Genomic DNA, 15,477 nt, shown 5'->3' on the forward strand with positions numbered 1-15,477 from the left:
CTGTGGCGAGACAGATAACGGATTGTTAGGGAGAATTCACCAGAATGGCTAATTTCCCTTACCTACTGAGTCCCTCAGGAGCTTTGCTGGATTTCTAGGATTTATTGTTCTCACCTGGCAAGAGTGTGAGCCTTTTTTTCCCACTCTTACATGTGTTTTGCTGTGTGTGTTTAACATTTTCTTGTGTTCATAGACTGGGGATCCTCATATACTCCACAGGCATCATCTTTTTACTGTGTGTTACACAGCACCCTCAGTTTAGTGACACAGGGTTGTCTTTTAGACTTCCCAACTCAGACTCCATTTTCTGGGACTGACTACTGTCTCCCAGAACATGTTAAGTTGCCATTGACTTTATTAGTCTCTTACAAATCCACAGATCCAGTACAAACTATCTTACATAGAGTACTGGAAAGGGTAAATACGTATCCATTTGTGTGTGTTTCTCTTGGAGCATTGTTTCACTCCCTTTTTATTAAGACTTGACTGGTGCCAGTCGTAACTACCCTATTATTCCCAACCACGGCTATCTCAAAAACCTTGGTAATTTTTTAAGCTATCCTGGTAGCCTCGAACTTAAACCCTCTAGACCATACGTTTTTATACGGTTCCAGCTGGGTTAAGTCGCCATTTCTTTTTGAAAATGTCTTTCTCGTGTTTTACTCTGCACACCAAACTAGGTTTGGTTCCTTTGTTCACTGTCCTTTTGCGGGCTTCTACACAGAAGCCCTCCTTAGGCGCCTGTATGCCTGGGGGGACAGGATATGAGGGAGGGGTCTAGGACTCTCTGCACAGGGTCTCCTTGGAGACCCATGTCATACTCTGATCTGATTGGTTGTGGTGACTGTGCCGGTGGGACAGCCACCCTGCTGTGTGATTGACAGCCAGGCTGTGTGAATGGGGGAAAACAGCATAAAAAGCAAGTCTTTGGAGCTTGAAAGGCACAGTCACCACTGGAACGAAAGAACCAAAGAGGAGCTAACAGAAGAGGACCCCTACAATGACTAAACCGCCCGGTGAAGCCCTGCTGCAGGTCTGAATCTTCATACTCCAACGACAGGGAAGATCAAGGAATCTTCTCCCCTTGAGCTGGTGGGACCAACCAGTTCACCCAAACTCCAAACAAGGCCTCCCTCCTCTGGTCGAATTTGCTGTCCAGAGCTACAGTGAACCGGATAGCCAGGAAGGTCGGACCCTGCTTGGGTTTCAAGGAGCGCACCTTTATCTTTGTTGCTTTGCTATCCTTCTGGTTTCTTCGCTGAGCAGTGCAGGACCCTCCAGTCTTCCTACTTCGTGTAAGTCCGACAGTCATTTCAGGAACCGTGAGCCTGCAGGACCTGCCAGGAACGTCCACCTCAGCTACAGCTGCTTCTCCGTTTTAAGGTACTGTTCGAATCCGGTTGTTCGTTTCGTCCAGCCACAGTGAAGGTGTGTGAAACCTTTTGCTAATCCAAGGGATTGTCCTTCTCTACTCTTTAAAGTAACTTTTCTGCCGACCATCCCCGTCCGGAACTCTTGGCAAAGACTTAACCGCGAACTACGCTAAAATGTGTGATCTTGAGAAAAAGACTTTATTCCTATTGACTTTGGCCCTAAGACTTTTTGATTTGAATCCATCAGTGAAGTTCCTCCTTCTAGATTGCCCTGCTTATTTACCTGTAGGTGCTGCTCAATGTGTGTCTAACTTTGTCTTTCCCTCCCTTGTAAATTATTGGAGTGCCATTTTGCTCACACTTCATTTTTGAGCTTAACTTGTCCAGAATCTATTGGGAGTGGTGTGGTGTATTAAGAATGTGCTTTCTAAGCTATATTACTTTAGTGAAATGTTTTACAACTGATGTGTAAGTAAATGTATATTCTTTTACTCAGAAACCTTGAGTCAGTGTTTGTTTGAATCATAGTAATTGCTGTCCTTTGTGTAACTATTGATACTGCTCACTTGCTCTTGAGATACATCTGGCTGCTCAGCCATCGCTACCACTTTACTGTTTAGTACAGGTTTGTACCAAAGGTGAAATTGTACTGTCACTTGTAGTATTAATTGTGTGTGGTGGTCCCAAAGGGTACTGCATATAATTCTGCCTAACCCAGATATACAGCAGAGGGACACATACCACATGAGTGAAACAAATCTAGCTAAACAAAAATACTTTGCTCTTAACTTAGATGTTGCTGTTCAACGTTAACAATAAAGGACACAAAACCATAGAAAATGTCTGTTTACTGCATAGTTTTCTTCAAAATACATCATGATATCAAAACAAAATTTCAAATTGTGCACACTAGATTCGACTTGTTCATTGATATAGCCAGAATATATGGTGAGTAACTAAAACATACAGATTTAATATAGGAGTACCATTTTGATTTATCTTAAGATATAATGTATGATGGTTAAGTCTTTATACAGTAACATGCTTTGGGAGGCAGTGAATAGTAATAGCATCAGATGGTTGCATCACAGTGTATCACCATTGTAGCACTTGGCCATAGTGTCAGTGCTTAATCATGTTGGTGCCATACGATTCATGTCTACAACATTCTTATAGGCTTTGGGCAGTCAATATAAAGCACATTGGCCAGGATCAGTGAGAAATTGAGTGGTGAACTGATAAATGTCAGCATGAGATCCTTCTTGTAAACAGTCTCACACCTTGAAAAGACTTCTTCATTCACAATGCATCACCAACCCAGCATGGCCAGAGTCACTAAAAACAACCAATAGTGCTTGCTAGCACTCCATGCTGCACATGTATGCATGCTGGCTCCTAACCATCACATTAGCATTTCAGCACATTAGTTTTTCTCTTCACACATACATGTATTTCAACAAAACAGACGAGTTAAGAACTAGTGTCATCCTTAATACAGAGAGTCTGTCATGATATTATTGCATAAATAACATGAATATACGTTATCGGTCTGTGAACACTTTCTAAGAGTACAGAAGGCCATTATCCCCAAACTACACATATCTATTTATAGTTTTATTCCCTAGATCTTGTTCTGGAATATATTGATGTAAGGCAGGTAGGATCTGGTTACACCCTTTGATGCATCGCCCTTTGCTGGTTTAATACTTAATCCAATGTGCCAATTTGTGGTGATCGGAGCCGTTTAGGGATTGGTATCATTTTCATTAATATAACCGTGGAAAGCAGAATGTCAGCATATGAGGCAATGTTTTCCCATGCAACCCTTTTCCTAGGTCGTTTCATCTTCCCCATCAAGCTCCTTGATACGTGGCTTTGCTTCTTCTGTGGGATGTTTCCAAAGCGGAATGTGACACAACTAATCCCAGATTATATTCCCACCTATCTGGCCCACATCAGTCAGTGTAGGGAAGTGGGAAATGTGGAAGACAACTCAAGACAAGCACTGCTAGCCAATGCTTGGATGCCAAATGTCAAGAGAAGTTTCACATGCCTCAATAAATGCCTTGCCATTACTAAATGACAGCAACATGCCGCACACCATTACACGTGATTGATAACACTCTTTAAATAATTTAACACGAAACATGCATCCACTTGAAACAAAAAGTGTAGAGCAAAATATGCACAGTTCCATCGGGAAGGAAATCTGGGACTCTTTCCATTACACTGAAACCTCAGGCAACCGATTGCAACAATACCAGAAAACTAGATAAGAAGTACTAACACAACACAAAGGCAGACATGTCTTCATAAGCATTTGTCATTGTGCACTATGCGTAGAAATATCTGTGGCTGCTCTATGTATCATTTACGTGCCACCTACAAGCCAAAACCTAAGAAGAACAAATAGGACCTCTTGACTTTAGATGTATTCAGAAAATATGGGTAAATGATTGCTACAAATTCTAGCATTATTCCTATATCTTTTTTAGTAAGGCTTATTTTATTATGAAGTTACCTGATTGCATACAGTATAATACAATATGTATTATGAGGGCCCATTTCCTTCAATTTGTTTATCTGCATTATCTTAAATGTTATTTGGAAACGTTTCCCAGATTTCATCTTTTAATTTGCAGAGAAAATACTAAAATAAAAGGCTCGATCAATGGACTCAATATAAATTTGAAAAGTTTGAATTCACTGTACCATACCTACAGGTATAACATGTCCCCTGCCCAATTGGTGTACAGATGTAGAAATGAAAACTAGAACATTAGTTGAGAAGCACTTGATTTTCTAAAATATCTTAAGAAATGTATCCAATACACTGGGCAGCATTCGCATTGTTACTATATAGATATTTACCATGGCCATTTGTGAAGCTAACACCAATCTGTTTACACAACAGTGGGCCAAGTAAACGATATATCATTTGTGTAACTTTTATTACCCAGTTGTGGTACCCAATTATTGTACCTCCAGTGCGTGACGAGTTATGCCTACCAGACCGGTGCTATCAAACACATGACCCACGCCATTGCCCTGTTCCCAAGATGAGCACATTGCACTGCTATCCATCCAACTCCACTTGATCACTATATTGCATGCATTTGTGTTGCTTGACAACACATGTCCCAAGAAATAATTACACTTTGTATGAACCAATCCAACATCCCAACTAACGGGTAGTAAACTGTGCTTCTTCAATAGTTTACCTATTGGACATTTGCCTAAGCAAAGGAATACATTTTATGTTAAGATAACTAAGACCATCTTCATGGTATACAACGATGGCCTCAGATAACCCAAATACAAAAGTTATTAGCATTATCGATAAGGGGGACAATGTATGCCCACGCTTTTGACAAATGCTAAATATCTAGAAATTAGAAGATCATTTCAAGGGAACTCCGACTTTCACTAATGGTGATGCATTGTTAGAGTTTAAGAGAGATGTATCTTATGTGTGCTGTGATGGCTATTTTAAATGTCTTAATGTTAGTATAGAATTACATTTGGACATGCTCTACTATGTTTCAAACAGAATGTCTTAATACAACTAAACTAACGATTAAATAAAAATTAAAGAAAGAGATGTCAATCACAAACATTTGTGGATATTTCATAAAATGTGAATGAATGTACACTTTTATATGTATTTACACAATTCTCAATAAAGCAGCAACCAAGAACCTGTAATTGATTTTGTTATCCATGTTTAAGTACAGATTTGTAAATTGTACATTAGAGTTTTAAATATGAAGTAATTGTGTAGGCTAATTTGTTCTGTTTGCTCATTGTTCATTATTTATATTTTTGAAACACATTTTCCCCTTTTCCCTATGAGCAACATTGTAACATCCACCTTTATTCCAAATTTTGTCACATGTGAGGCTTGAATGTAAAGCAGGGCTACCGACTGCAAACATTACCATTTTTTAACTAAGGAAAAGGCTGTCTATCACATTTCTATATGTCGAAAGTGATGTCTTAGTGGACACACTGTGGAATAAGCAAAGAGAAGGTGTGGTGACTACTTTTATAAGTGCTTATGTTCGCATTTCCCCCCTTTCTGATATTTGTTGCACATGAGTGCACATTATACAGAGAGGGAGGACAAAAAACACGGTGCTGTATGTCCTGTGTCTGCCGTCCCTAACACCCAAAACAGTTGACCAATAATAAAAACCCTTTACTGTGAAGGGTTTCTGGTAATTTGACCCCAAATCGTCTACACCTCGCCAGACATGAGCAATAATTAGAATAATTTCGAACTTCAGAATCATCAAGATCCCTCCAGTGAGTGGTGCATGGAGGATACTGAACCTATTACATTTAGCGACAATTCTCTGGTTAGATGTTAGTCTTGTCACACAACACATCACTCTAAGCATTTTGCAACAACATGCTTCAAGAAAGGATGTGCATGCAAACGAAACATGGAAACCTACTTATTATATTGTATATTTTTGGGAAATTGGTTAGTAGTTGAGGCACTGCTCATACTCCTGTTGATATACAAGGATAATCGTTGATACAATTAAAAGGAACATTGGTTGTATCCAGTTTTTATATTGAAGGAAACCATTCGAGGTGGATGGCATCTGGCCTCCCACTTGCGCATCTATCAGTTCCACAAATTCTGTACCTAAGTAGCACAGCAAAATTAGACTTTTTCATTATTGAAAAGACAGGTTCGACCATGTCACTTCAAAGGTGCAAGTGTACTATGCTTGGTGAAATTAGTTAACCTCCCAGGCTGTTAGGGAGGAACAGTATTTAGGGTTCACTGATATCGATGAACTCTTTGTCGGGAAGAGGACCACCTCTGTACCAGCTGCAAGATCCATCACTTCGCTTGATGCAGGCAAAATGCTTGGCTTGTAGTCCGTCGAACTTTCTTTCAATCAACCAGTCTGTCCAGAGACACTCATCTGGGGTGTTGATGGAGCAGGGCATTATGTAGCACATAGTGATCTAAGCAAATGAAAATATTGGGTTAGATCAAGTGTCATTGTTTGCAACATTTCATTTTCAAGCAAAAGGTCCAGGCTTCATCATTTACATTGTTACTTTCTGATCCAATTGAGGAACAGTGAAGCAATGCATGCATATCTTTATTAAACTATTGATAGTAGATATGTTATTATTTAATGTGAATGCTCTTTAAAAGGCATGTTATGTGTGCATTACGTGTTTGTGTCACCTCAAGATACATAGATAAAGCACAGCTCATTGAGTCACTTTTACTTCTACATTTAGGTATGCATGTAAACTGATCCCACGAGTTAACACTGATTTAGGTAATGATGTATTCAGGAAACAAGCAAGTACTATGCAAAACATCTAAGAGATAAAGACACACAGATGACTGTGTAGTAGTAAAGGTGTTTTAACTAAATGTCACTGTAATAGAGAAGAGGTCCACTTGCCAGAGTTAACTTGATGGAGAATGTGGGAGACACAGTCCATTCAATGGGGAACTGATCACAGAAATGTTTGGAGTGGGTTCCACTGCCTCAAATTCGCTTAGTCGAAGCCCTTGGTGCAGCAATATTGGGTTAAAGAAAACACTCAGGGACTGAATAAGCTCTTTGTATGAGTAATGAAGTCATTCAGTCACCTATGTGAATTTGTCCCTAAAACTAACACCACCATCATCACAGTAACATTCACAGCATAGTCACAAAATGTGATATCTACTTCCCCTACCCCCCTTGTGCAGCCTTTTTACCACTGTTGAGGTTATTCTGTTATACCTGTCCATTATCTAAAACAACATGCAGGACTGTTTATATTAGAACATTAGAATCACATTTTTAACAGATGTTGCGCAAGTGATAAATATATTTCAAGTTGGAGTCCACCAGGGGGCACAGGCAAGATAGCCGCCTAAGCCGATAGCTCTGTACCCAGCCCTGGGAAACATGCAGAGTTGAGACAGAAGAAGGAGCCCATCCCTCACAAGATCCCTTAAAAAGGCTGTGTGAACCTGTGGCCCCCCAAAGGGTCCAAACCAGGAGTCTCTCCAACACTCCTGAGCCGAGTTCGGCCACCTGGAGACCTCGCGGCCCCTCCCCCGCGGTCCCGTGCAACACGCCGGCAGCGCTCGCCAAGGCCACAACAGAGAGCGGGAGCAAGGAGACACAGCAGTGACCCACGGGAGGCGCGCCCGCCTTGAGCGAGGAGGAGCTGGGTGTTGGGGGCTTCAGAGATGCAGCCCGCTGAGCTGTGAGCATTCGGGCCGCGTCGAGGAGCGCCTTGCGGCCCGGGGTGCCACCCCAGCCTCACAGGAGTACGTCATCTGAGCCACCATTGCCAGGCGCAGCAGAGCGACGTCGGGGCGACCTGGGTGCGTGCCCCTGCTGCGCTGCTGCCGAGTCACGGCACTTGAAGGGCTGAACACGGACCCTCACCATACCGGCAAGAATCGAGGCATTCCAGCACACCATCTACCCGCAGGCAGAGTTGGACGGACCCACCTGCTCCCACACTGGAGCTCCCCAGTCTGGGCCATCGCGGGAGCGCATCCACACTATACCTGACTGGGGGGCACAGAAGTAAGCATGTTTCAGGTGAGGGGCCCCTGGGCCAGGATCTTTTGAACGAGCCGGGTTGCGGGGGGTGACTCCACCTGGACAAAGGACCTCCCCCGCACCGCACCACAGAGGACATTTTCTCCTCAATGTCCATGGCCAGCCACCTAGTGATCGCCCCGACCCAGGAGGGGGGGCAAATCCGCCCACCCACTGACACTGCAGTCCTAGAGTGACTTGGCCTGCGCATCCACAGACAACCATTCCGAGGGTGCCTCCCTGCCTTAAACAAGCCAGGTTCATCTCAAGAGCCAGCGCCCATGTATACCACACACCCCCTACCCTTACACGAGTCCCGCCGTGGCCTTGGGTCACACAGTGGACAATTGTCACGCCCAGCCGCAACCAAAACCCCATGAGCTGGAAGGAGGCCCTCTCCAAGTACCAATTTGTGGCCGGTGAGGACAAAATGGCCACCGGGAGCCCATCCATACCGCCCCCCGATCTGGGTGCCATTCAAAACAGTATCCAGATGATTCTGGAGGAGATTTCTGGGATTCGGACCGACATGGGAGCCAAGCTGGCTGACCTTACCACCAAAGTCACCACCCTGGAGGACCGTTTGGAGGGTGTTGAAAACAACCAGCTCTCCACGGCACTCCTGGAGACTCAAATGGAGGCCAGGTTTCAAGAGGTGCAATGTCACAAGGAGGAACTACGGTTCAAGGTGGATGACATGTGAAACAGGGAAAGGAGGAACAATCGGTGCATTTTTGGCATAGTAGAATCAGAAGGGGAGAACCCTCAGGGCCTGGAGGGCAAGGTACACGATATCATAAGGATTGTCATGGGGGCGGAGGCCGACAATGAGATCAAACTCGACAGGGTGCACCACGCAGGAGGTGGGGGCAGGGGGCGCGGTCGGTGCTGGCCCGACTGCACTACTACAAGGACAAAGCCAGGATCCTGGAGAAAGCGAGGAACCTTGGCGACATTCAATATGGAGACTCCAAGGTGGCAATCTATCAAGATCTCTCAGCCCTCACCCTGGCAATGAGGAAGAAATGTGGCACCCTCACTAGACGGCTACAGGGAAAGGGGATTAGATATCGCTGGGGGCACCCCTTCTATTTGTCATTCGAGTGGTCAGGGGAAAGACACCATCTGGTGACGGAAGAAGACATTCAACGTGCTACCGATGACCTGGTTGGCGACTATTGGATGACCATTGCGAATGCCAAAACGGTATCACCAAGAAGGGCCTATGGGGGGAAGTGGGGAGTAGCCAGATCGAACCAGAGTCTTTTATTCTACAGCAGGCCGTACACCAGCACTACATCAAGGTGCAGAAAGAGATGGACTCCCTAGATGAAAATGGCGGCAAGATAGGCACACTCAATGTCAAGGGCCTAAACTCTCAAAACAAAAGGTCATTGACCAGTAACATGTTCCGCAAACAACAACTAATTGTGTTTTTTCTCCAGGAAACCCACTATAAACAGGGCAGGGAATCACCCATCAGGGGGAGGGAAATCGGATCCAATTTCTGGGGCTCCCACAGAAGCTCGAAAAAGGAGGGGGTGGGGATCCTCTTGGGTAAAACATTCCACCTCTCAAACATTGAAACCAAAAGAGGCTTTGGGGGAGGTTCTTGGGGATCAAGGGCATCTACGAAGGAGAGCATATAACTCTGGCCAACCTCTATGCACCCAACTCAGGCCAGATAGGGTTTCTGACCCAAATCCTGGGGACGAATGGGCAGAAGGGGCCATGATATTGGGGGGTGATTTCAACCTTATAATAGATCCCTTATAATAGATCCCAAACTAGATTGGTGGACGGCGAGAGGGGTTGCACCGAAGGGAATAGCTAAACATAATCTAGTGTTACAGACCCTCTTGAGAGAACACTATTGGGAGGACATTTAGCGAGTGGCACATCCGGAGCCGGGGGGATACACATTCTTCTCCCCCCCACACCACACCTACACTAGAATCGATTTGCTTTTAACTTCAAAGGAGGGGAGTGGGGTGGCTGCAACCCCAAAGGTTGAGGCAATAACATGGTCCGACCACGAGTTTCTAGTGGCGGATTGGTTGCTGCCCCTATCCCCCAGATCAGCCCGCTGGCGGTGCAATGACACGCTTCTGAGGGATCCAGTCTTCAGGGACTTCCTAAGAAGCGAAATGGTGGCGTACTTTGAGACAAATGACAACGGGGAAACAGACATGGTGACAGTGTGGGAGGCGGCAAAGGCCACCTTTCGTGGTCTTCTCATAGCTGAGGGTGCCAGGCGCAAAAGGGAAAGAGGGCTCATTGAGGCCAGGATACGAACGGAGCACAAGACCCTGCGGGGCAGGCTTACCCCGGAGGGAGCTGACAGGGAGTCCCTCCTGTCGGAAATGCGAGAGAAGCGACAGGCCCTACATGCAGTCCTCATAGGGGAGGTGGTCAAGAAACTGAGATATACACGACAAAGGTACTATAAAAATGGAGACAGGGTGGGGACATTACTGGTGCGTAGAGCCAGGGGATGTAGACTGGAGAGGAGGGTCAGGCCTATTAAGGACAGGGAGGGTAATGTGCTCAACAACAAGGCAGAGATAGTAGGCTCCTTTGCAGATTTCTACACGGGCCTCTACGCTAAACAGGAGGTGGGTGGGATAACTTGTGGGATCCGGGCATACATGGAGGAACACCAGCTACCCCGTTTAACGGAGGCTGAATTGCAGGATCTTGAGGGGGACATAGCCATGGAGGAGGTCGAGGCAGCCATCAAGAGACTGAAAGTGGGGAAGGCCCCGGGGGGAGACGGGTACAAAGAATTCCAGCCCACACTGACAGAGCCCCTAGCCAAACTGTTTAACCAAATCCGAAATAAAGATATGACCCCCCCCACCTTCCTGCAGGCCCTCATCACGGTAATCCCCAAGCCAGGAAAGGATCTGATGGAGTGTGGTTCTTACAGACCCATTTCTCTCCTGAATCTCAATGCCAAAATCTTTGCCAGGATCCTGGCCACCCGCCTGGAGAAATGTCTGCCCCGCCTGGTCCACCCTGATCAGGCGGGCTTCATACTTAATAGACAAGCCTCAGACAGCATGCGCAAAACCCTCCATGTGCTACACTCAAGGGAAACTCGGGACGAGGGGGCTTTACTGCTATCCCTGGACGCAGAGAAGGCTTTCGACAGGGTGAGCTGGGCATTCATGGGGGAGGTTCTGTCGGCAATAGGGATGGGCCAGAGGTGGTTGGGATGGATGGCGGCATTATATTCCGCCCCCACGGCCGGGGTGGTCACCAATGGGATGGAATCGGAGGCCTTCCCCCGAGGGAGAGGAACAAGACAGGGCTGCCCACTATCCCCCTTGATATACGCCCTCGTCATGGAACCCTGGGCGATCTCGGTACGCAACAATGAGGCTATCACTGGAGTTCGGATGGGCGACTCCCCTTGTTCGCTGTCGATGCTCTCCTCTACATCATCAAACCATCACAAACGATCCCCCACATGTTGCAGGACTTGGCGCACTACGGGGACCTCTCACGGTGCAAGGTTAACATAGGCAAATCGGTGGCTTTCATAGGGGGTCAATTGCCGGAAACTGAGATAAAATACGTGGAGGATCTCCCCTTCCAGTTGCAGAGAGAGGGGTTCTGGCACCTGGGAATCCAAATCACACCCAACCTGGCTGAACTCTTCTCAAGCAACTTCACCCCACTGTGGACAGAGGTCAAGAGAGATATAGAGAGGTGGGCGGCCTTGGGGTTTTCATGGATGGCATGACTCAACCTGATCAAAATGGTAGTACTCCCTAAATTTCTGTTTCTCTTCCAGATGCTCCCCACTCAGGTGCCTAAAACTTTCCTACACTCAATGAAGCACACCCTGCTCAAGTTCCTCTGGGCGGGAAAGCAACACAGGATATCCTATGATGTCCTAACGAGGTCAAAGGAAGATGGGTGGGAGGGATTTCCAGATCTTGACACGTACTACAGGGCATCCCAGTTGAGGATCCTGGTTGATCACTTTAACCCTAGGTGAGAAAAGCAGTTGCTGGCCCTGGATAATAGGCTGCTCGCCCCAGTCACGCTCGACGAGTGGTTATGGGTTCCAAGAGCACGTATCCCCAGGTGGGTCCTGGATCACCCGGTACTGGGAGTTCTGTGGTCCGTCTGGAAGGAAGGGAGCTACTACAGATGGCTCACAACCTGGCCCTATCCGCTGAGCTGTATTTGAGCTCCGCCGTTCTTGGCTAAAGTGGCAGAACCAGCCACCTACCAGAAGTGGTATGAGGCGGGCCTCGTCAGGGCTTGCCACTTGTGAGACGGAGGGTCTTTCATGCCTCTTCTAGATCTTCAGGAGGCCCTGGGGCTGGGCAAGCTATCACCTTTCCGCTACCTTCAACTCAAGGGAGTTCTCTCTGAACCCTCATGGGGTGACACCCTCAGGAGGGACCTCACAGACTTCGAGAAAATGATCATCTCCACTCGAGGTTCCAGGGGGGTCATATCCCGCGTATATAAGCTCCTTTTGTTCTCGATACCAAGGGACCCCCCGCCGGCATGGACACAATGGGAGAAAGACCTGGGTATGGCTATAGATGAAAAGAGGTGGACAAAGATGTGCATCCGGGCCCACCGCTCAACAACCTCCCCCCAGTATAGACATCAAGCTCTAAAGGTCCTACACAGATGGCACTACCCTCCACAGAGGATATCCAGAATGAGCCCGGGCTACGACCCTCACTGTTGGAAATGCCGAAAAGCAAAAGGTGACTACATGCACATGTGGTGGTCTTGCCCTAGGGTGCAGTCATATTGGGGAGAGGTCCTGTCCTGGATCGGGGGGTGGACGGAGCCAGTAGACCCCTGTTAGTAGGGTTGCGGAATGGAATCGATTTGAAACGATATGTTTGTTGTAATAACCTAAAAATGACAATAAAATTATGATTAAAAAAAATCTATTTCAAGTTAGTTTTAATTCAATTGCACCTATCCTATTTTGGAGAGCTGAATGTTCAATGTGAGATAGGCTACGGTGTGTCTGCAGACCAAGCTATATATATATTATTTTTATAACATGCCTAATAACATACCTGAGTTTGGTTTCTAAGCATGGATCCGGGATTCGAACCTCTGTTACTATGTGTGTCCCTGTGCTATCCTCCGTTCACACTGCATATACGCAAAGAATAAACACATTTCAGAATGCATTGTCAATGATGTGAATTGCTGAAGATAAAACCAGCACCACAATCAAGTGGATTCTGGAGGAGAATGTATATTTTGCCTTAGTATGTTTCATATATAGTATGGTATTGGGATATAAATGTAAAAATATGCAAAATCAAAAAAGATCTAGGGTTTTCTGGTAAGAGGTGCTTGAAGCCTAAATTTCCAGCTGATCATAGACAGTTTGCTACCCAACATTGGATGACTGCAGATACATGCACATTATCCCTCTGTAAATTGTGACCTCAAGCCACTTCCTCCTTGTGAAATGGGCATACGAGGATTTGATAAACTGTGCATTTTGAGGGAGTTTCTCCTAGTATGTGGGTGATGTTTTTATTTTTTTCAGAATTGATTATTAACTATTTGTTCTGTGGCAGATACTTTTCCCTAGGTTCTAGGTTGAGTACTGTTCTTGGCATAGGCAAACAGAACTCATTCAGCTATACTTTTCTCACATATTGTTAGTGGTATTCAAGCAGCCTGAACTAGCTCTGGGGTTGTTTGAGGTGCAGGGTAACTCTTGATCACAATGGACACATTGTATGTCCAGACAGGAGTATGGATAGAATATTTCAAATAGGTTAGGTAGGCAGTGTACAACGACAAAGATCCAAAGATCCAAAATACATGTGTAGTTGTAGGATTTCAAAAGTCACTAATGTTAGGGCTGATAAGTCACAGTTGACAGTAATTAATGGGTTTACTGGATGTCTTAACTGTTAATATGCAATCCCCGAATCCCACATGGCCACTGCTGGATTAAGAGTCCAACCATGATGCTGGATTAGTCCAGGGACCATTGAAATATAATGTGGCATTTACTCCCCAATTTTAAAGGGCTGGAATGGGGGTAGCGGCCAGGCAGCCCAGGTTAACGCCATTAGCACCTCAATTACCGCTTTGGTAACCAGAGGTATTTTCATTCACTGAAAAGGACGCCACAAGCGTCCCATTCAATGAATGAAAATGCTTATCCAAAATAGCCACTATGGTTGTAGAAGGCGAGCTCCATACAGAGCCCCTCTTCTATTGCCATTACTGCCAGAAAAGGGAGGAGGGAAGCTGATGTGGCTGTTGCCACTGCCACAACAATAAGATAAGTGGGGAAGCAGAGGGGGGGTTGGGAAATGAACAAATAAATGAGAGGCAGGGGTGGGAGATGGTGTCCCACTGTCGGGGAAGCAGCCTGTGGGTTCTGTGGAACGCGGGCTGAGGTCAGAGATTTCAGCCTGCGATCTGCAGAACTTGATTGGCTGCGCCCCCAATCCCAGGTACTAATGGCCTATTGGTTTCGCTGAACATGGTCCTGATGTTGATCCATAATAAGGTATATTCTTGTTGTTCGGGATGCCTACGTTTCATGTTGTCTTGTTTCTTTGAATCCAAGTTTGACAATCTTATTTTCCGATGTCCAAAATAAATGTAGTTTAGCCCCAATGTGTACTTAGTGATGTGAATGGCCAGGGAAACCTCTGCTGTTGTTGGATCCCAGTAATGAGATACTTGGATGGATACCTCAAGATTGAGTATTGCTCATGGAGTGTGCTACTGATTTGTAAAACACTTGTCTTCTGGGATCATGCTCTGTTGTGGTCCCAAATTGTCAATCCCTGAGGCTCCAGTAAATGTATCTATGCTGAGAAGCCCCCACTGTAGTCTATGTTGTATGGAGAATATAACGAGTTATTGGAAAGTGTAGGGGATGGTGAGAGGGCACAGAGTGCAGGCAAAGGCAATGGCAATCATTCACCTTGTTGGAGACCCAGCTATGGTGAGGTAAATACCAGCAGCAGGCAAGATGGTATCCCTTGATGAGGATCAGATAGGGCATTTGCCTTGGTTCAGAGGTAAGGGTAGCACTCACAGTTATCCTTGTAGGCATGACCCGGTGTCAATGTCACATATGAGATTCCTGGCTCTTACAGAGGTGGGACATTTTGGTTTCCGCAGATCCTTTCTTCAAGCAGTTAGGTGATATGATTGAATAGGGCAGATGAGCAGGGGAGCTGATAAGTGTTAATACTTGGTCCAAGATGATGCCATTTCAACTAGGGAGATGAGCACCAGTCTGATTCTCACCCTGTAATGAAGGATGTCCAGTTTCTAGAGATACAGGCAGGACTTTTCTATTAGGAGGTCTATGATTAGGAATCATCTTTCATAAACTGGTGAAACAATGGCACAAACCTTTCACATTCATGGAGAACTGGGGTGAGGGGCTGAGCACCAATACCAGTCCTGAGTTAATGTATACATTTTGGCAACAACACAGTCAATGATGGCTGGCACATTCACCTTTTCCGTGCTTCTTACTGGGTACATGC

General features: G+C 45.7%; 2 protein-coding genes across 2 annotated transcripts in view; one reads left to right on the forward strand and one right to left on the reverse strand.

Moving 5' to 3' along the window:
* Positions 1–15,477, forward strand: part of SYN2 (synapsin II) — a 1,471,271-nt gene that overhangs the window by 855,312 nt on the left and 600,482 nt on the right. The window lies entirely within an intron of this gene.
* The window catches only part of TIMP4 (TIMP metallopeptidase inhibitor 4), a 126,558-nt gene continuing 113,285 nt past the window's right edge, over positions 2,205–15,477 (reverse strand). The window contains exon 5 of the mRNA XM_069643931.1: positions 2,205–6,356. Coding sequence (XP_069500032.1) covers positions 6,159–6,356 — 198 coding nt within the window. The 3' untranslated portion in view covers positions 2,205–6,158. The remainder of the gene's footprint in view (positions 6,357–15,477) is intronic.

Source organism: Ambystoma mexicanum, chromosome 2p (genome assembly GCF_040938575.1).
Source record: "Ambystoma mexicanum isolate Mex_15411 chromosome 2p, UKY_AmexF1_1, whole genome shotgun sequence".
NCBI classification, from domain to species: Eukaryota; Metazoa; Chordata; class Amphibia; order Caudata; family Ambystomatidae; genus Ambystoma; species Ambystoma mexicanum.